The sequence below is a fragment of the Rhinolophus sinicus genome, chromosome 3 (assembly GCF_057876585.1).
Source record: "Rhinolophus sinicus isolate RSI-liver-muscle chromosome 3, RSI-T2T, whole genome shotgun sequence".
NCBI classification, from domain to species: Eukaryota; Metazoa; Chordata; class Mammalia; order Chiroptera; family Rhinolophidae; genus Rhinolophus; species Rhinolophus sinicus.
In genome coordinates this window covers 72193710-72216454 of record NC_142503.1, presented here as the reverse complement: position 1 = coordinate 72216454, position 22745 = coordinate 72193710, and the positions used below count along the sequence as shown (strand labels likewise).

At 40.1% G+C, this 22745-nt stretch overlaps 1 protein-coding gene across 2 annotated transcripts in view; it reads left to right on the top strand.

The window, feature by feature from the left end:
• Positions 1–17665, top strand: part of EFNA5 (ephrin A5) — a 270324-nt gene extending 252659 nt beyond the window's left edge. Inside the window, exons 3-5 of one of the 2 annotated variants that reach the window (XM_019727980.3) lie at positions 7660–7725; positions 8132–8212; positions 13195–17665. In XM_019727980.3, the coding sequence (XP_019583539.1) occupies positions 7660–7725; positions 8132–8212; positions 13195–13316 (269 nt within the window). In that variant the 3' untranslated portion in view covers positions 13317–17665. The remainder of the gene's footprint in view (positions 1–7659; positions 7726–8131; positions 8213–13194) is intronic. The other variant, XM_019727981.3, reaches the window with a different exon arrangement.
• The last annotated feature ends 5080 nt before the right edge of the window (positions 17666–22745 follow it).

Below are 22745 nucleotides of genomic sequence, written 5' to 3'. Positions count from 1 at the left end.
AACATTGCTTCTGTTAATACTACACAAATGAGTAATGGGATTTGTAGCTTTCTTTACTTCCCAGTTAATAGTCACCCCACTAGCATATGACACAAGGAGGTGGTACCAAGAGCATGTGGGGAAGAATAATACAAATAGTTCCTCTCTGGGATTCTAGGAATTCTGCCTTTTGTCTGAATCTTTGTTTTTATCGTTAGTATTTTTATTACGCGGCTTCTAGCTGAAAAGAAGTTTTTGTAAATGAATCACTCTGCTTATCTGTTTTGTTTTGTCAGATTATACCTATCTGGTACAGCAGGTAAAATTCACCAAATTACTACAAATGAGAGAAAAAGAACTATCTGACCTTCATGGCCTGGGACTGTCATTTCAATAGTGTGGCCTCAGGCAAGCCCAGATCTCAGAAAATAGTTACAACACTAGTTCATAATAAGAAACTAATTTTTTCCTAACTGTTCAAAGATGTTCCGTGACTTTGTTTTTAAATAGTAAAATATCCAATAAGGGACTTGACTGTATCTCCTTGTTTAGGGTTTTGTTAATTATAATGATATCTAAATGTTATCTTGCTTTCCGTGCCTATGTGGACTGGATTTCTCCAATCACATCATGGAAGGAAATAAAGTCTAGATGCCAAATCTCAGATTTAAACTGACTTGAATTTTCCTGAACAAGAATTAGAAATGTTTCTTATAGAGGAGATTTTAAAAGCATTCTCTGAAATCCAGGTTATTTTTGGTCATGACTTAATAGATATCAAAATATATGGGACAAGTCATATGTGCTTATTCAGTAAGCAGTGGAAACAAGTTTGCTGTCACTGAGCTTTAAAATGCACGTAAAAGTTTGCCCACACTTCATATAAATGTGTACAAAAGCACAATAATGTCCTATTTGTTTATTCCTACAAATCGGTGGAAAGGAACTTGTCCTCAGCCATTTATTTGAGGTTGCTAAGAGAAAGTAATTGATCTACTGAGGCTTAGCTGCTGGAATTTAAATAATACTTAAATTAGCATTTGCAGTGAGAACTTTGCCTAAGGGGGTAGAGAGATGGGGGGAGAGCCGTGGGGGCATGGTGGTACCTCGTGTTTTCTCTTTTGTCTGAGGCTGCACAGCTGGAACTTATTTTACTTCCCTTGCCCTGAACTTTACTCTAATTATTTGTCTCTGTTACAGTTCCCTGGTATTGAAACCAAGTTTTAGCTTGCCGAGAACATTGTTTTACCCTTATTATATTGTTGGAAGCACACCCTTCTTCCTTTTCTAGTTTTTTTTAAAAAAGAAGCACCCCAGAGCCATATCAAAATATCTACTATTTACATGATATTTTAGATTTCGCCAAAGCTTCCACCTTTCCTTAGTAACCTCATTTTCAAGTTTTACATCTGGGACTTTGACCTTAACCTGCCAGTGAGTTAAGTCTGGTGACCCTGTGGGCTGCTCGAGATGAAATGTGTGAGCAAATGGAGCCAGCTGCTGTGGGTGCCCTTAGGACGCAAGTTTGATAAACCTGGGGCCAAGAGCAGGATATTAAAACATGAGACTTTTAAATCTCAAAAGGTAGAAGAAGGGTGAGATGTGCTCCGTCATAACTGGCGATTTTGTTCTCCATCTGAAAATAGGTGGTGTTCTGTTTTCAAAAAGGGGCAGATAGCCAGTTGCAAATTGTTGCTGCATTATTCTTTCCTAACAAGAGGCCTAACTTTTGTTTTAAGACTTTTTCTGAGGGTATGGTAACCATTTTCCAAGAAGTCCATTTGGCTTTGGTTAAGCTCTGTCCTATTCCCACCACTTCTGTTTCCCACCCTCTACCCACATACACAAAATAGATTTTATTGATTCATTAAATTATAGAAGACATTTGCAGTAGTACCATTTATTTAAATGGGCTTTATTTTTTCAGCATTTATTGTGAAAGGAATATTAATGCTTAATTCCACCATTACCTCTCTAATTTGCATATAACTGTGTTGTATGTTAAACCACATGAATCCTACAAAGGAAAAACTGGGCTCTGCTAACAAATAATAGCCTATCTTTTGACTTGCACAAATTGAGAAAGATTGCATGTGGCAAACATAATGGAAAACTGCATTTTTAATGCTTCCACACACTCTCATTTCTTTAAAAAGAAGAAAGCAGCTGACTATTCTTAAAAATAAAACTTCTCAAAGTACCCAGATTGACAAGGGACACAGAAAAGGAGAGGGATTTGGGCTTTTGGAATTAAGATTTGAGGATTAATAAGGTTATGCAGAGATGTTAAAGTTGACTAATAGTATTGGGCCTGAAAATGTGAAAAAAATATAGAGTCTCACCGCTTTCCCGCTAAACTTCCAGTTCTTTATGAAAAAGAATGTTTGTTACCTTGATTATTTGTGAGTTGTTTGAAATCTCATAATGTATGTATTCAACTTTTTAGCCTGTGTAAAAGATAACTGATAGGAGTTTTTTGATACGAAGTTTTAACTCATTATAAAGTTCTTTGACTTCAGGTATTTTTAAGCTCACCTTTACATTCTATTTCTCATCTGACAAATGGCATTGCCTCTTATGATTTGAGTTTACATTTTGTATCAAAGCTCATTTAGGTTTACCTGGTGATTTGAACTTAAAGGGAGACATCATGCTAATTGCAAGGACAGCACACGTTGACTGCATTAGCAAAAACAAACTAAGTGGCAAGGGACAGAAAGTGAAAAACAGGTTTTTAAATGCTGGAGTGAAAACAAATAGATATGTCTTGTAGTATTTCCTCAACAGCACAGCAGTTTATAATTACCACTCTTCGGGGCCTATTTTAAGTGACCTTGTAACAGTAGCTCGAGAAGTAAACTAGTAGGGGATGCAGTTGTTTAGACAAGGCAGCAGAATAAGGCAGGAGCTGCTGGGTGGGAGCGAGGGCCAGGAGGACTTTTAGCAGAGTACACAGCAGTGCCTCTGTCCTCAAATCCCACGTCAGCGTGGGAAGTCTTTGATTGCACGGAGTTGTTTATATATAGCATCGTATCCGTTAGCACAAGTAACAAATGACCCCCAAATTTGTGTCTAAGACAGCATTTATTATTTCACAGTGTCTGTGGGTGAGGACTGCAGGGGCCGCTTAGCTGGGTCCTCTCACCAGGCGACAGTCAGCCCCAGGCTCAGCTGAGAAGGATTCTCATTCTAAATCACGCACGTGGTTGGACTCAGTTGCTTACAGGTTGTTGCCTGCTCTTGCAGGCTCGCTCTTGGCTGGACGTCTCCCCTCAGGTCCTTGTCACATGAGCCTCTCACAATACAGCACCTTACTTCATGAACAAGAGAGACTGCAAGAGAGAGAGAGAGAGTGCTAGCAAGAGGGAAGCCGGTCATTTGCAATATAATCACAGAAGTGACACCCCATCACTTTTACTGAATTCTGCTCATTAGAAGCCAGAAACTCGGTCCAGCCCACTCTCCAGGGGAGGCGAGTACACAAAGGGCGCACATGAGGAGGTGGGGAGGAAGGCAGGTCAGAAACTGCCTACCTCAAGCACCATGCCAATATTCTCTTGCCATATCTGACTGAGAGGCCTCAAGTGAATTGTGACGTGAATATCCCATATATTTGCAATCCTAAATACAGGTTTTGGAAGTACTGCTTTGGGGCATTGAATGTGGTCCCCTTTATGTATCAAATTGGCTGCAAAGTGCTGAGCAGGGTTCACCTGAGCCCCAGGAGACCAAGGAAATGGGTTTTCAGGAAGGCTGAAGGTTTGAAGTCATGGGAACAGAATGAAGATAAGCAGCCCTTGCAGCCTTATTAGCAGGATACTCTAAATAGAGAACCAGAGGGCCCCCAGGTTATATTTCATTATGTGTTGTAAGGTTTTGATTGGTACTTTGCAGATCGTTAGTGGGGAAGGGACCCTATGGATTGATTTATAAAGTTGCTGTTAAGATCATGGAGTGGGAGGGTGTATTTGTATTAATGGTCCCCATGTCCCTACACCCAGCTCCCTGACTCCAAATGTACATTTTCAGTAGTAAACTGAGTAAAGGGATATGGCTTTGGATTGTGTGACAAATATTTAAGACATGAGTTGAATTTCTCATTTTAATTTGACAAATTCTATGAGAAAATCCATATACCTTTATAGGAAGAGTTCAGATCTAGGTTTTATTTACCTGTTGCAGGTTAATACTTCTTCTTGGTTGCTAAACCTCCAGTTTGGGAACTTGGGGATGAAATGTTTTCATTCTTTTGTCCCAGTTGCTATTGGTTAGCTTCTGGAGGACCTGTAAAGCCTCAGTAAAATTCCCTCTGCTAAACATGTGTGTGACACCCTCTCCCTCCCAGATAAGCTAACTGCCTGCCCAAAGCTGGGCTGGCAATTCATGCAGACCTCAGTTATCACACAGATCCTTGCTGGTGCCCTAAACTGTCATTCCTATTTATGTCCCCAGCTGGAAAAAGCACAGTGCAAGAATAGGAGCCGTCTGTCCCATAAATCTTTGTATCCGCAGCACCTAATAGGGTAACTGGCACACAGTAGGAATTTTAAAAGCATTTGAGTGGATGGATGGATGGATGAAGCTGTAGTAATATATAGAGGATGCCAAAAAAAAGTATACACATCTTAAAAAGGAAAAAACTGTATTTATTGTAATAATATATACCGATGACAAAAGATGAATACAAGTCATGTTTGACTTCTGCAATTACAAGAGGTGCTCAAAGTGGTGACCATCAGTGTCCAGACACTTCTGTTTATGACGAACCACTGCTTGAGCATAGGTAACATCTCTTAAAATGTGTAAACATTTTTTTGGCACCCCCGGTATAATACATGTTTAGTAATTAATCATTATCAGTTTTCAAATGTTCATTATTAATTTTCTAAGGAAAGCAGCATAAGAACTTAAATATAAATTTTTTTAAACTAAGATAATGGTCATTATGTAGTGATATCTGTAGAATCATAGGGATATTACTACTGACCTTCTGACAAAAGCCAAGCACATTTTAAGTTTTTACTCATATTGATCCTGAGAGGATTTTCTTTGTGAAAATTACATTTTCAATGCGTCTGTTATTTTGTATTTTTAATGCTCAATCCTCTGCTTTTCGTTTACTTGTGACTAGTAGAGCACTCATATCTTCAAATATTACTAATAATTAATTAACCTATATTTGTAAGTGGTATAAAAGCATCCTACGTCAGCCAAGGGCTGTGGGGCTCAGAAACCTGAAACGTAACATGGAATAAAGCCACACTCTCACTTTTTAAAGCATAAAACATTGAGTTTTGCTGATAAATGGATAAAAAAGCATTTAAAAAGTTTTTTATGCTTTTTGGTTTTCCTTTTCAGTGTGATAAATAAGGAACCCAAGCTATACTGACCTAGCAAGGCACACCCTCTCAGGTTGGCTCTAAGGGTTAAGATTTTACTTTGAAATCAGGTCAGGTTGTAGAGTCAACTGATTTAATGTAATCTGCATTGTGTATTCACAGTGTGTTTATTAGTCTTTGTTCATCAATTTTTCTAAGGATTAGCGTATAATATAGTCAAACAGTACCATAAGGTGTCAGTCACGCTATCATTGTTACAACTTTTCCGGTGTTAGAGAGATGAGGAACTAATGGAGAAGTTCGATGGGAAGGAGAGGTTTTTATTTTACATAAGTATAAGTATTACATTTTACATTAATTCACAAAAGAATGTAGCTCATTCAATGGCTGAGGCAAATTGTCCCTGTTTGAGAGCTGATGAGAGAACTCGTCAGTTTTTCCTGGGCAACTTACAATGATTTTTATGTCCTGGATTTATAGGATTTCTCCTACATATAAATCTGAAAGACTGTACTCATTCCAAGAAGTTTCCCCACTAAAACAATTAAACATTTGATTCTGCCTTGAGCCTGTTAATCTCTTGCCGTGTCTCGGTAAAATCAGTGCAAATCAAGTTCAAAAGTGAGTTCATCTCAGCTCAGAAATCTGTAGAACGGCAGTGTAAATATCTGTGTGTCACTTTTCCACACCACCTCTCATGAATAAGACAGAAACTCTCAAGAACCCATGGTTTTCCTAGTGAATCGGAGTCACCTATGTGTACCGTATTTGTGACATGCACATTTGCTGTTGGGGTCCACAGGAAGGACACCATTTCCTGGATCAAACCACAGAGTGCAAATATTGTGCCTTAAATAACACACCAGTTACTGTAAATGTCAGTAGAGGGAGTTTTTCCGACTTTGATTTAATGAAAGCCTACAGCAAAGCCAGCTGTTAACACTTCTTAACTGCTTGTCAGAATGAATGGGGGAGATGGGGAGGGCCGAAAACATCTCTTCTGTATACTTTTGTCTTAGAATTAGAAGAGTTTTCAACAGGTGCTGAAGAGCAACACTTGGAGTTCTTTGCAGCTTGACGTCTTTTAGGTGGTGAATTTATCAGTTCTCCTCTAAAAGGACGTGGATCTGGAATTTCATGAGGAGACTTGTGTAAAATTAGTTTGGAATTTGCTTCTTGAATCCTCTCACCTGCAAAATCAGCATTTTAGTTTTCTGGGCTCCCCTTAAGGAATAGGAAAAGGTAAAAATAAAGGAAAGAGAAGGCACACCAAACACCCGTCGTCTCTTTGTCACTGAGGGTATTAATACCAAACGAATTGTAAGCCATGTGTGTTTTGATTGATGTCATCTGCTTTTTCGGAACAAAGAAACCACTTGAAGCAAACACATAGGGAAGAAAGTATGCAGCACTCATTTCTGTAATTTTTGTCATTTCTAGAATGCATTAGTAAACATATGTGATTTTTAAGGGTGCTACAGCCCTTGGAAATCCCTTTGACATATGCTGTGTGTACTGAGGGGAGATAATCTTTCAAATGCAAGGAAAGTTTACAGTCTTATTATCTTGAAGAGGAGAAGAAAGTTTCTTCCTCAAATGATTTATAACTTGAAACATGTTGTCATGTTTTGGTAAGCCCGCTTTATTAATTCCATCCTTCTCTGTGGCAAATTTTTAAGAATAAATGTACCATTGCATAGTCCTTTCTCAATAGCATATTGTACTTATAAGAGCATGATGGAAGTTGCTGGACTCGGTTTAGTCATATAGAATGTGGAGCCAAGTTCTGAGTAAAACCTCTAATTGAATTACCTGCAAAGCACTGACAGACAGGCTTTCAGGACAGACAAAGCTTTGCTTTCCCCAGCAGAAGTAGGTCATGTTTAAGTTGGCCTTGTAACTATCTGTTATTGGTTTCTGCCAGCACTTTCACCTTGGGCTCTGCTGGGCCCCTTTCCTGCAGTAGAGGAGGAGGAGCGCTGTGAAAGCAGGAGGGCTCACGCATTATCTTCTTATTTTAGAGAAAATTGATAACAGATCACGTTAAATGGAAGAGCCTTTGAAATAAAAATCCGCAGTATTTTCTGTAGATTACCAACATTCTTGCATGATCCTGTCTGTATTATATTGAAAAGAGAAAACAGGGGTAGGAAAGTAGCTGTTTCTGTAGCCGTCTACATCAATCCGAAACGTATTTTTTTGTTTTAACTTCTGGAAAGAATTAAAAGTGGGCTCCTCTTGTTCAGGAAAGAATGCATTGTAGACTCACCGTGTGCATTTGAAAACGAAGAATAATCTGTTCTCTCCTTTCCCTCCTGCTCTCTTTTTGTCTTATCCACAGCCTCTGCAATCCCAGATAATGGAAGAAGGTCCTGTCTGAAGCTCAAAGTCTTTGTGAGACCCACAAGTAAGTTCGCCAGAATGAGCTTCAGAGGGCGGCTTCACTGCGCATGCGATAGTGTGTGGTCTGGTCCGCAGCGGTAACACTTTTTTTTACTGTTAAATCCTGTGTGGTATCTGTTTTGTATATCAACATCCATGTTTTAGTTTTCATCAGATTTTTTTTCCTCATCATTCTTCATGAAGCTTTTATTTTAAGTACACAGCAGTTGCTAACTTGTTGTTTCTTAGACTGTTGTACGCGCACAGCAAATGGGAATAATATTGGCATTTGGATACATGCCATTGATTGTAAACCAATCTCTACCTAAGTAAAAGGAAAAAAAAAAAATAGAGAGATAGAAAAAAAAGAAACGGGAGTTGAAGGGTGTCTTCACTAACATATTTGGCTGTTATCTCTATTTTTGTTATAGATAGCTGTATGAAAACTATAGGTGTTCATGATCGTGTTTTCGATGTTAACGACAAAGTAGAAAATTCATTAGAACCAGCAGGTTAGTATGCTTAGAGAATCTCTTTTAACAAATGCATCTCTCTCTGGTGCTTCAGTACTTTTTTTCCTTTCTTCCTCTCTGCATGTTTGCATGTTAGAGTTGCTCTGCTTTTCGCTCATTGCTAGCAATGCTAATATTACTTATATCCTTCCCATTCCTCCAGTATCTTTGTGTAGTGCATGTTAGATAAAATATGACTTTTCTTTTTTGGACATGGGTTTGATATAATGCAGTATTCTAATGTAGAAGCCCCATCAGACTGCTAAAATCGCACTACTTTTTACCATATCCTCCGAGCATGCTGGCGAATCACTGTGAATATTAATGGATCTGTTTTCATATAAGACAGAACAATTTTCTATTGTGTATATGCTTCTAAAATTTTATATTATGTCCAAATCTATGGATAAAATAAGATTATTGCACAAAACAGTAACAAATTCAACATATTTAGTTTTCTTCTAAAAATCCACATGCATCACTGAAGTGATCTAAAGAACTTCATTTTATGTCAAATATTTGTGCTGTGGTTGTCAATAGCAATTGATTTAGAGAACTATAACCATGTTGCCTCCCTAATACCACAAATTCACATACCTGCTGTTCCCACAAACGTATTTTGTAGTCTGTCGAGCCAAATGTGATCCTTGATTGCTGAGGCAAAACAAGTATTAGGGTAGATATTTTTCTACTAACTTACCACACACCCAGACTTTCTTATCACTGAGGACAAACAGAACCCACAAAAGTACTCATTGAAGCATTTACACTGTAGCATACTATACACAGTGAAACAGGTAAACTATCCATTTGGTTGTAAATTCAATCTGATTATTTAATGCAGCTATAGATTGTGAGGGGTGGGAGTTCCCTAGCTATTGTATATTGAGGAGTGTGCCTCGGTGTCCCCTGTATGCTCATCTCCCAGTCCTTTCCTTTCCTCACCCATCTCTTGTGACCATCTCAAAGCTTAAGGGAAATAAAATTATTTCCATCTTAGCCCTCTCCCTTATGTAAACATAGACTTTTTTCCATCTATTTGCAGCAGGACTTCTCTTTCTTATGGTCCTAGAAATTAAAGGATTGTGAGGTCCCCTTTTCCTCTGAGTGTTGTTATTGGGACACACAGTCAATGAGCCTTAGGGAAACTTAGCCTCAGGACATACAATAGCTTTCACCATTGTAACTGACAGGAGGAGTTAGGTGTTTTCCCCAAGTGTTCTTGTTTTTCTAAGGCAGGCATCTTACCCAGAGAGCAAATGAGAGGTGTGTACAATAAGCGCTCAGAGTCCTTAGTGGCTCCCTAGGGATCAGTTAGCCCTTTAGAAAGCTGTAAGGAATGAGTGCTAATGTGGAGACATTTTAATTGTGTCCTGGAAATCTGGAAGCATCACTGTGGCTTTTCAAGGTACCAGACTCCTCAGAAGCTGAGGACTTGGACCGTCATAGGACCTGTGAGTTAGATGGGATCTCTGTTAACGGAGACTTGTCTGGGTTATACACCTAAAGACAGATCCAGGTTTAATATTCAGATCTCTCAACTCCCATTCCAACGTTAATATAAAAGTAGGATTCTCTTACCTGCTACTAGAGATGTTGATAAAGAGAACGTCATCCTCTTGGCTTTGTCAATGCAGAGCATAGCCAGCAGAGTTAGGCATGTTATAAATACAAGTTACCCTGAATTATGATTTTCTCATGCATGTTATTACAGAATGGTGGCATAGTTTTCCAGTCTTATCTCCACGTAAATTCCATTGCCTATCAAGAAAGCAAGAGGGTGTTTAGAAACGTTAACAGTATGTTTTTCTCTGGTAATGAAGAGGCACATTGAGGACTGTTCTGACAATAAGAAAATTACCTTTGAATTCAACTAATGATAAAATGCAAGATACTGAAATGCATTCATACGCGAGCGTATTTCAGTGTCCTTTGGGAAACAATCTGTTTTCCACTGAGCACTTAAAAACCATGATGGTCCCCATATCTATGCACATATAACTGATGGAGGTGTGCAAAAGTTTGACAGAATGTAGCCAGAGAGAGAATGTGTGCATGGAGGTCGGGGAGTGGACATGCATAAGTATACTTGCAGGAAAGGCTCCTTGGTCAGTCGTGACTGTATTTTAGAGCTTTCTGGTGAGCATCTTCACGGAAAACAGTAAGACAAGGTTGAGCTATGATCCCTGCCTATAAAAATGCAATAATACATTTGAATACTTTGCCTTATTCCTCAGAAAATTTAGACTTGCAGCTCTGCATCAGTGTGTTGAGTGGCTGAGTGTAGACCCGGACTTTCTGAATCCAGGGAGCCTGAAAGGATCCCATTGCATGTGCTCAGATATGTGTACTAATTCACCTGTCTTTGGAATGTGTTTGTCTTTGTTGTTTGCCTGCACACTCTGCCTGCCAGTTTCCTATCATCAGGGATACAGAATGATACAGGGCAGACATATGCCACATAATCTGCTCCAAAATATTACGAGTGTCTTCTCAGTTAACCATCGAAACCCTCGAATTGTGGAATCCTGTAGCCAGGAGGCCAACTTTGATTTGGCTTCTGAAGAGGACTATTCTTCCAAGACACAGTCACTGTTACAAGTGTTAGAAATTCTCCAGCGGTCAGGGGCGATTTCTATTGGGACAGACTATGCTTATACATTCCTCCTCAGAACTCTGAAATCGTTCAGATTTACCCACATGGCAGCCTGTTTCTCGTTTTGCTTCTTGGGGGACATAGACTCTCACAGCACTAATGCCCTGGTTTAATCAAAGGATACTTTGTAGACTCCTGAGCCAGGGCCAGTGTGTTGCAGGAAGGACAGAAGAACTGTGAGGCCCTCATGGATGGATTTGTCCCCTTGGAGGGCATCACAGTACCACACTAGTTGGTTGCTTAGAAAAGGGCTAATAACAAAGACTGTCCATGGTTAGAGGCCTGAAAAGCACATTGAGCATCATTTATACGGAAAACAAATGCTTTTCTGGCAATGTCCTGCAAGGTTCATTCACCCCAGAGCGACAGAGAATGCAGGCCCCCCTCAGGCTCATACTGAGTACCTAGTATCATTGGGTACCTTTTTCCCTTCCAACCTTTACAAGGACGAGGACTAAGTAATAGCTTAGTAAAAATGAGGTGGAGAAGAACCCATCAGCTGATGTAATTTCAGGAGTATAAATCAGTCCTATTTCAAAGTGAACTCTGCAATATGCCTTGTGGTAGATGGTTCTGTTACAATTAAGCCTGAAGTACGCTATTCTTCTGATTGACAACATATTGGTGCTCTTAAGAAAGTAATATGGATTTTAATTTCAGGACTATTAAGGGCATTTACATCTGCCTCCCATTAACTATAGACTTAATACCTTTGCAAGACTAAAAAAAGAAGAGTCCACCAGTATTTCCTAAACCATGTGGGGCTCTGTATTTTCCTCTACATCCATTTAACTTCCCATTCCTGCTTCCTAACCTTTTTTAGTCTAATAGTCTCGCGATGCAGGTTTGCTAAGGGCCAGGAGAGGGGAGCAAATGTGGCAGAGGGCTACAGCAGCTTTACATGAGGACAGGCTGGCATAAGAGCCCTCCAGGGCAGACAACTCAGTGCTGAGAAAACATGTTTCTTAGTTCATATACGTGATGAACAGAAAGAGCCCACATGAGCATATCAGAAGCAGGGGCCGAAAAGTGGTCACTTTAGGACAAATAATAGGGAGTGTGACTCCACCCACTGAAGAAAAAGCATCCTTGTTGGGACATGTTGTGCAGTATGAAAATATGAGTTTAGACCAAGAGATAGCTATTCCATTACAGGATTTGAGGTGAACCATTCAGAGATAATTAAGGATTTTCCTTTGAGGTCTCCAAAATTGAGAGTAACCACTAAAGTCTCACTTGTCACCGTTTTCTCTGACCATTGAGCGAAGCCAGGATGACAACTGCTGAGCTCCCCCAGGAAGATTCCCCCAATGCTGAAAATCTACCCCGGAACCCCACTGTTGACCCCAAAAATGTAGTTCAGAGATCACTTAGTCTAAAAGCATAAGTTGGGCCCGGGGGAAGGAAGATAGATGTGCCATATGAGAGCATAGTGTGGCTTGGAGGCACGCCTGCAGTCTATCTTTGGGTCCTAATTACTGCAAAGTTCCTGCTTGCAAGTTACGCCTGCTAATCACACAGATCAGGAAGACTAGCCCAAGTCATAACAGCCTCACAGAACACTTTATAGCTATGAAGCTTACCTCATTGAATCCATTTTATTCAGAGGAAGATTTGCATCCATGACGATCATTTATGTGCCAAGCTTCAGCCTGATAAAAATAAAACATAGTTCAGTTCAAGTCACTTAACCCTGGAGCTACAGGGTCTGTAATGGAAACAGCACCGTAATTGATGTCTAATTGTAAGCACACCGGTTCACTGAAGTTTAGGGGGCATTATGTAGAGTTTATTTTAAATGCTATTGTGTTGGCATTTACTTTTTCATATTTGAAAATTCAAGGCTCCCAGCAACCAGGCATTCAACACTGATACTATGGAAGTGCTGAACAGAGAAAGACGGGCACCCATTCCTGTTAACCACTAATATGCCAAAATAACTGCCCCACCTCCCAAACATGTTACTTGCTTCTCAAAGGCATCTTGGGTTTAAAAGGTACCTTCAGGTATCTCACGTGTGTGCGAAGTGTGTCTGACTGCTAGGAAACCAAAGTAAGCTCATGTGCCAAAGGTTGCAGTGTGTGCACAATGCTTCCCCTCAATTTTCAAGGAAACTGTTACTGTGGCTGAGAAAGTCCAATTTTCTCTGCCTCTCCTTTGTTTGCTGTAAATAATGAGTGATTATGCAGACATGAAAGTCAATGGTGGCACAAGGTTCATTACCTTACTTTGCAGAGGGTGGCAAGGTCTGTTAACAGCAGGCTGCTGCAAGAGAGTTATTAAGGATGTGAAATCTCACTGGAATGTGTTCTTTCTATTTGAACAGATGACACCGTACATGAGTCAGCCGAGCCATCCCGCGGCGAGAACGCGGCACAAACACCAAGGATACCCAGCCGCCTTTTGGCAATCCTACTGTTCCTCCTGGCGATGCTTTTGACATTATAGCACAGTCTCCTCCCGTCACCTGTCACAGAAAACATCAGGGTCTTGGAACACCAGAGATCCACCTAACTGCTCATCCTAAGAAGGGACTTGTGATTGGTTTTTTGGCAGATGTCAGATTTTTTGGTTTTCTTTCTTTCAGCCTGAATTCTAAGCAACAACTTGGGGGATCAGTGGGGGGGGCTAAAGTAGTTGCTGCCTCCCCCACCCCGCCCCCACCCCCAGCCCTTGACTTTTCTCACCCGTTCCAAATTCAATGGACTCCAGACGAAAATGCCAAATTGTCGTTGTGACACCAGTGGTCATCAGCTCCTGTGCATTCTCCTCTAAGAGCTCACCTCCGTAAGCGCACTGTGTCAGATACAGCCAGTGACTGTGAGGCCCGGGAGGGTTCTCCTCTCCCATACAATATTTATGCCTTCTCGTTCAGGTCTGTAAGCTAATCACGCAGGGCATCATGTCACCGTGTCAGGTCCAGAGGGGAGGTATTAAGAATGGATATACTATTACACCATTTCCTCTAGGCGTATATCAATGAACAGGCTTCTGAAAGGTTCAGACACTTTTTTTTTTTTTTTAGGATGCCTGTCTTAAAGCCTTCTTGACAGCAAAACTTGTGCTCTGTCAAAGAAGCCTTTTTTCTAGGAGGCGGGTAGGGTGCCGGAATGCTAGCACAGAGCAAGTGTGAAATCAAAGACAATGAAGTTTGGTGGGTGTATGTATGTATGAGTGCCTCTAATATTTTTGGTGACTGGACAGTGTACACCAGAGTTTTGTTTTTCCTTTGACTATAGATCACCGTGGTGCTACAACTATTTTTGTTTTGTTTTTTAAAGAAACTCAAAGAGGCATTTTTATGACTAAAGTGACCTTCCCTGAGGCTGACAAGCCAAGGTTGATGAGTACACAGTGGAATAGCTTTGGACACTCCTCTGGGGCATAGTATGTACCGAGGTAAGGAGGTCAGTGGCCAGAGGAGATGTGATTTGGCTTTGCTGGAGTGCCAGTGTGCGGTGGCCTTTCCCCGACTCCCACCCTAGTACCCATGTTTTGCTCCACACTCCATGACTCCAGGGGCTCGGACACAAACCCCTGCCACCCAGAGAGTCAGTCAGCACTACTTGGGAGGGCTAAAGGGAAATTTGGAATAAAAATTCCAAAGTTTGAAATAAAAAAATTCAAGTGTTGATTTTATATTCTTTCCCTTTCTGACACAGCCTGAAGCATAGGGGGAACACGTGTTTATAAGTGGGAGATAAACAAGATGGAGTCCCAAAGACTTTAACAAAATATTTTTTTAAAAATCCACTAGAATAGAAAATACATTATTTAGATATACTTTATGCTGAGAGTGAGTATATATGCTTGTCCTATTTAAACTTGTGAGAAAAAGTGGTATCCCTTGATACATTTAGAAATATGGGGGGCTATCTTGTTTCATTGTGGGGGTGGGGGCAGAAGGAGAAGCAAGCAGGATGACCCTGTTTAAAGAATCTTAGCATGGCCAGCGAGGGATGTTTCCGCTGGCTGGTTACCAGGAAATGCAAGCCTTGGGGGTTTCTACTGATGAGGCTGTCATGAACTTTCAACTCCAAAGCCCAGACAGGGAAAAGTGTCAGACCAAATGGAAAAGAAATCTTGCCTTGTTTGCTATTGTACGACATAGCAATAGAAACCATGCCTTTCAAAACAAACAAAAACATAATAATAATGCAATGATCATGTAAGATGTGAAAAAATTGGAAGGATTCCAGAAATAAGGGTGTTTTTTTTTTTTTTTTTTTAAATAATACAGTTAAAAAATACATTTAAAAATTGTATATGTAAAAGAGGGGGGGTCATATTATGGACAGATTTCATGTATGGACAGATTTCATGAATGGGAATTTGCTAAGAATTATGAGTAGTTCAGAATTAGAAAAACATGTGAAGGAAAGGCAGCTGTACAGGTACTGCACCCTGGAGAGCTGCACACATGTGGAAATGTAATCTGGGCTTACCTGATCCGGTGGGAATGGATGTTACTGCTGGGTCTGAGCTCACTTGGAACCAGTGAGTGGGGTTGCCAGCCTCGCAGATGCAATCAGTCCTACTCCCCTGACATCAGGAACTTCTCTGGAGTGGCAGAGTGTTATCACAGAAGGCGGCCACCATTTCACTGAAACAAAAGTTCACAGCATTGGATTCTTTTTCCTTTATTTATATGCTCGATACTCTCAGTAATAGCCAGTACTACTTATTTTTATTAATAGTTACAGGCTTGTTGGTCCAGTGGGATTTGGGGTGGGTGGGGTGGGGAGGGGGAATATACATTCTAAAATGGATCAATAGTCAGAACCAAAATAATACTGCATGTTCTATAACCACAAGCAAATCAAATGATCCTGTAATGATTCCAATTAGTCATGACTACATTAGCAGTGCTAATATCATTTTAGAAATGGTGACTTCTGTGGTTTTTCTAGCATTTGTCTCTAACAAATGATGAAATAATTACTCACGGCCCTCTCTGCCACTGTCGTTCATTTTTCACAGTGAAATTAGACCCCTTTACTTCACCATCATGCTACTACAAATTAAGTAAAGAAAAACATTAGCAAGACTATCCACGCCAGTAGACAGTGTGCTTCTCTACCTATCAGTGATGTGATTGTGGGTAGTGCTTGCCATGGAGTTTTCAAGGAGATGATTGGTATCAGTTTTCATCTTGTCCAAAACGTGCTGGTGGCCTTTTGTGGTGTTTTTACAACCCTCTGGGGGCTTGGAGGATGTCAGTGCAACTTTATAGCAGCTTTTAATTTCAAAAACAATTCAAAAGTCTGAAGGGCAGCCTTAGCTGCCTCTCAGCTCCATTTAGTCAACCCCCAGCAACCTTTGCCCCTGGTTGCCAAGGGCTTTGCAACATGAAGCAGGGAAATAAGGATCTGTCTGTTTAGTGGATACCGTGTATCCTTTAATAGACCAGGTAACAGTTGGTGTTAGTTTAGACTATTGTTTTGTACTGTACTTTCTTGGGTGGCAGAGGAAAGAAAAGTAAAACATTTAAAAAAAAAAAAAAAAAAAAAACTGCGTTCTTTAAATTCTGTATTATTAGCAACCTCTGTTGTATATAGTGTTTGATAATAAAGTATTAATTTGATTCTTATGTCTTTTGTAAGTGAGAACAATAGTCTTTCAGGATACAAAACATGCATTGAAGCTTTGAAACATCCAATGTATACTTGCTTGAGAAGAGTCACAATTGGCCAAGACACTGCTCCATACAGGACTCACATGTGGTCATCGCCCTCCCAATCTTAAGACTCCACCGTCTTGGGACCTGGAACAACATGACTTTTTGATCAATATTTTGTCCTCAATGTTTTCAAGGTCTGATGTTGGAGCCCTATGGGGTCCCCACCTCCCTCCGCCCCCAGCATGTTGGTTTGAAAAAGTTTAGGAAATTTAGAAACGGTTCTGTACTTTGGTTTGGTTTTCTGTTTGTGGTGGTTTTCACACACAGATTCATTTTTCTCAGGAAGTCTTGCCAGTAGCACGCAGCCTCCACGTGGGAACGATTGCAAATGGTTCGTTGAAGAAGGTTAAATGGGGGCTGCTTCCCTCTGTGTCACTGTGAAAGGAAGAGTCACCCAGCACCTGTGGACTTCCAGGGACTTTGTTTTTCTCTGGTGCTTTGGCAACAGCCGCAACCATTTTTATTAGTTTTTCCCAAATTAGTGAAACAGTTTAAACTCCTTCCCTCCATTCATTGGTCCACAGAGCTGTGGTCACGAGTTTTGCTTTTGAAAACCACCTCCACCAACACCACCCCGTTTGCCTACAACCGCCTTTTATTTCTTGTGTTTATTTTTTTGTTGTCTCTCGCCTTCCTCCCACATTTTCTTTTCCCTCAGAACCGTGAATGGGCAGGTCTGTCTCTGGTTTGGCATCACTGAGTTTTTCCCAGGCATTTGCCCCAGAGCTGCTCGGATGTGAGACAAATCTCCCTACAATGGGCTCGCTCCCGTTGTGTGTACAGTTTAATAGATGCTGGCATGTTGGAGGTTACCCATGAGTCAAAATCCGCTTTCCATGCTTACTCCTGACACCCCATTGAAGCCACTCATTGTGTGTGCGTCTGGGTGTGAAGTCCAGCTCCGTGTGGTCCTCTGCTTGTGGTGCCCTGCTTTGCAGTCCCTTTGCACTGCCTCATCGAATGCTGTTTTGAAATGCTGACATTATAGAAACGTAAAAAATGTAAAAACAAAAACAAAACAACCCACACACAGACAAAACCATACAATCTGTATTTGTATATACACTTGTCCGTACAAGTATACCTAAATAAAAATTAAAGATTTTCATCATTTTAATTGGAGCCCTCCTTCTACTTCTTTGTTCCTTGAATGACGCCTTTATTTTCAGGGGCTACTTGTACTCTGCTGATTTTTCACAATCTTTGTGGACCGAAAAGACAATACAAAGAAGGCCTGAGAAGCTCAAAGAATGCAGGGTTAGAAATGGCCAAGTATCTAGGCACATTCCAATTATTCTAATGAGAAAACGGTGAGATTTCAGCCTTGTTTCTGTATTTGAGCCTTAAAATAGGCACTATGACAAGCCCCACATCCTAAAATGACTTAAATACGAGAACTAAATACAAATTACGTTCTTTTGCTTTGCACCTAGTATTTTTTTCACCCCACCAAGAAAAGACATAATAAACATTTTTTCCAGTAAACGTCTTAAACATCAGAAAGAAATAATGGTAATAACAATAATCACTTCAGTACAACCCAAAAACCTCATTTCTGACTATCAAGAAAGAATTAAACACTGTGTGACCTTGGGCAAGTCACACAATATCTTTGGCTCTCAGTTTCCTTTCCAGTAAATAAAAGGGTTGTATAAGTGATTGGTTTTATTTTCTGAATATTGCTCTTGTTGGGTACTGTCAAGCCCATTTTGCACCTGAGTGATGTGAGTTTTTGTCACTGATGATGACATTGCTATGAGCACAATTTAAAAATTTCATCTGTAGGGGGAAAAAGCCTCAAATATCTGACATAATAGACACTTAAATGCATTTCAAGACGTGGCTTTAATTACACCATGTTAACATTAAACTCATTGAAAGCTTTTTATTATGCTTAATTATTTGACAGGGTACTAAACACTAATTATAACTTACTGTAACCTTTTTTGCTAATGAAGAATGACAGCTTTGTAGAATGAGGAACAACTCACATAAAAAAAAAAAAAAAAGATGTACTGGACCACCTTTGATAGTTTCAAACAGAACAGCATTACGTTGTCATATCATCATCACCATCATCAAAAGCATTTAAGTGATCATGACATCGTGCTCAGTTGCAGCGAAGAATAAAGCTAATGTTTATAATCTGTACTTTCAAAGTTTACAACATAAGGCAGCCATTGTGTGTACGCATGATATAGTAATGATTTGTAGAGTAATGATAAAATTCAAGAATTTACATTATGCATAAATAAGAGGGAAATAGATTTTTTTAAAAAGTGAGTTGGAATTTTAAGAGTAGAAGCTAAAAGGTAAAGGAAACCATCTTTACAAATAGTCAAAACAGGATTAGGCACTGCTTACAAAACAGAACCTGGTTAGTTAATAACAATTGTAGGCTGTAAGAGAATGGTGCAGTGCGTAGAATAAATTTTCATATCTACAAAGGCAACAGTAGAAATGAGAAAACCCAAGACAACATCCAAGTGTCACTGAGGCAAATTATGAGGATATTGGCCCAGATAAATTACCACAGTGCCCTAAGGAAGTAGGGGAAGTATTGAAAAGGTGACAATTTCAGATTCCCCTTTAAAGAATAATCAGATAGCCGCTCCTGAGGCTGAGACTGCCTGTTGAGAGATGTGTAGGATCTCACCAAGGTGAAGGATACCTAACCCACAGATTAGAGATAAGGGATAAAATGAAAAATTGGGGACTAAGATAATTTGAAAGTCACTGTGAACTCCTGATTAAAAGGCCAGTTCCGAATTGATAGTGTTGTACAGTGTAATGGAAAAGCAGGCTAGACCACAGATGGGACTATAAGCAGTGCTATGTGAATATCACATTTAGTTTGCTTGGTAACAAAGTATTTGGAATGCTTGAGTCATCTAAGGTGCTTGACAAAAAGAATCACGGGAAATTTTGGTGAATAAAACACATATATGTAGTTCAATCTCCCAGTGAAAATGATTAGAGTCTTTCATCTTATTATAGGAATGTATATAATCTAGGTGTCATAAAAAAAGTTCAAGAAAATTCTGATGAATTGCTCATTGACCTTTCTAGCAGTTTTTCAGCAATTGTTTGCAAAAGTTTCTTAGAGATGTTTGTAAGGCTTAGTTTCATTCTGCTGATAACATAAGCATCCTTCAGGAAAGTATTAGCAAAAATGCTATGAAAAACATGATTTTGCACTGTTCCTTGTGGAAAACAAGTGTTTCTGAAATGATTATAAATAATCAGGCCAATATTCACTGCCAGTTTTTAGTTGGATACATTCCAGTAAATTAGCCAAGTTGTTCAGTGGTTAAATACATGTGTGCCTATTTTAAAAGTGGAGTTGTAACTGTTGATGGACCCTGCCAGCAGTAAATTTGCAATAAGTTTTTTTTTTGTGTGTGTGTGTGTGTGTGTGTGTGTGTGTGTGTGTGTGTGTGTAAATTAATGCACAAGATTAAAAAAACTGAAAGGAATTGCATTGCCCCAGGAATTTGTCAACAGCATCACCAAGGGTTCATTTGCTTGGTGGGTGGGGGCGAGGCGATTAGCCAAATAGCCAAACCATTCTAAAAACAAACAAACAGCATCTAAGTAAAAACAGTAGGCTTGTGCAAATGCTGCTCTGAGCGCTTCCTGTACAGAATTTTTGGAGCCACCTTTCGGTAGCAAGTGAAAGGGGACTCAAGGTCTCACGTTCAGCATATCCCAGCGTAATGACCCTTTTGGCAATTTTCATCCGAGACTATCAAACTGTCTTCCCCAAAAACTTCAGTCTATGCTGAGAGTAAACATGATATCATGACAGTTCACGAAAGCCACTGCTGTCTGCATTCTAAGTGTCCCATGGGTTTTGCCATCTTACTCCCAGTAATGGCATTATGTGGGCCCCACCCAAAGGAAGGTCAACAACAGTGACACCGGCGCCACATTGTCTGCTTTTGACTCAATTTAATTTCTAAACGTGGGGTTTTCTGTAACATTCATAAAATAAACCTTTTTAACAGTACAAAACACCCTGGGATGAGGATGCCAACACCAGAGCTATGGTAGGGACCTGGGAGGACCTGACAATTGGGGGTAAAAGCACTGCCTCACGGATGCCGTCAGTCAGAGTTAATTCAGAAGGAGTCTATCTAGTGGGTGGCTCCCGGAGTCAATAATGTGCTTTGAAATATCCTGGATTTTAGTCATGATTATTCAAGCAAGAACTCCATGTCACTTGGTAACACACAGATGCTTGTCAATCTTGACAAGAACACAAAGAGAGGGACCAAAAAAAAAAAAAATCTAAGAAATTACAATGGGAAAATAGAACAAAATATTTTTGCATGCTGTTTTGTTGACAAGTGCCAGGTGTTCCCTCAAACTGCCGTATCATTTGAAATGCAGGTAGTCAAAGTCATTCTCTTTCCTTCACAACCATGAAACAAGACACTCTAATAAGAGAAAGAACATGTTTCGTCTCCTACACATCTTAGAAACAGCGTTTTATCAACACCCTAGTACCCTCTCCTTTTTGTGTTCAGAGCTTGTTCTTTTGGACCAAAAAACAAAACACAAAAAAAATCTGTGTAGCGTGGAACACGTAACTCCTTTGAAATTTGTGCTTTGCTTTACTAGAACTGGGCACATTTTCTGCAGTAGACAGAACAAGAAGATCTGTGTCTTTTTCAATTTTTTCCTAAAGACTGTGTGCCAGCCAGAAAGCTGACTCCATTTATTTCTCCTGCAGGGAGCCAGTGTGTTCCTTCTCCTGGAAGATGCAGGTACTTAAAATAGTAATAGGCTTTGTGGTTTATTGAGAGTATTTCATCCCAAGATCTTACAGGCATAAAGAATAAAACATACACGAATGATTCTTTCCAACAAGCTTGGGAAGAATTAAATGGAAGCAGGGTTGCCATCATTCTTCCCTGGAGATACAGAAAAAAAGCAACTTAACTCAGGTAGCCCAAGGAAAGCAGCCGAGTCAAGTTGATCCAAGGTTTGGAAAGAGGCCCCATTCTGTTACTCTTCATTCCTAAGAACTTGATTAAGAGCTCCCGCTGAAGGAGAACAAATGAAGTGCTTATCCCTTCTTTAAGAAGTTTCGAATGCAGTGTAACTGGCAGAAGGGCTCTAGGCAACTTCCCAAATTGTTCTTGTCTGTGAGTCAATGGTTTTATTCTAAAAGTGGACTTTTCAAATGTAACTTAAATTCTATAATTCCTCAATGTACCCCGTTTATGTGCACATTCAAACTTGTCTAAAAATTTGGAAGCCTATAAGAAAAAAAATAAGTTGTATTGTCACTTCTTTCAGTAGTTTCCCCTGATCCACATACACACATTCACACTCTTACTTTTGTTTTCTAATTTTATATATTCACAGCACTTTTTTTCTTGCCATTGTTTATGCTGAGCTGTGTGATATTTGACACGGCTCTGAGGGTCTCTTTAGATACATTTAAACATCAGAATGAGAACATCTAAAGCCATAGGGCAAAAATGTAGTGGTTAAAAGAAATCTTGCTAGGGGATAGCCAGCCAGGCACTGTGGCATTCGCAGATCTGACCACAGTGTATAAAGAATTTTACAGATCCCCAGATGTAAATGGGAAACTGTCTACATTGGCGGGGTGTGTCACTGGCGGGGCAGTTTGGATCCTTGGTGTCTATTCCTCAACTCACCTGTCCTTCCCACCCACAGAGTTCCCCAACATTCTGGAACCAAGCAAAGCTGTCATTACACTAATATTTGGGCCCCAAACGCTCTTGATGGGTCCAGCTGGCTAAGTATGAAAATGCGGACTCTGAGCACTGGCAGACTAAGATCCATCCCTCCCAAGGGCTAACCAGTCTGGGCACAAGGATCCATAGAGATGACACAAATCCATATTGGTTTGGGATTTCCTTAAATTCCTTCTTTAGCTTTACCTCACTCTAGTTTGTACACTGGTGCAAATTACAGACCCTCGATTTAGTTCTACTTCAGATGTTGAAGTTGCCACGCATTAGAGCGCCGTGCATTCTGCCTGGGTCTTGCCCTTCTCTGGTCCTCGTCAGTACTCAACAAAGCAAGAGTTAATCTCCCTGGTAAGTGACAGCTCTGCCCCTTGTAACTGGCATGGAATCAATTTTGTAACTTGATTTGAGAAGTGAAGAGAGTATCAAGAATTCAGTACTAGCTCGGGGATTCATTAGCAAGCTGAATCA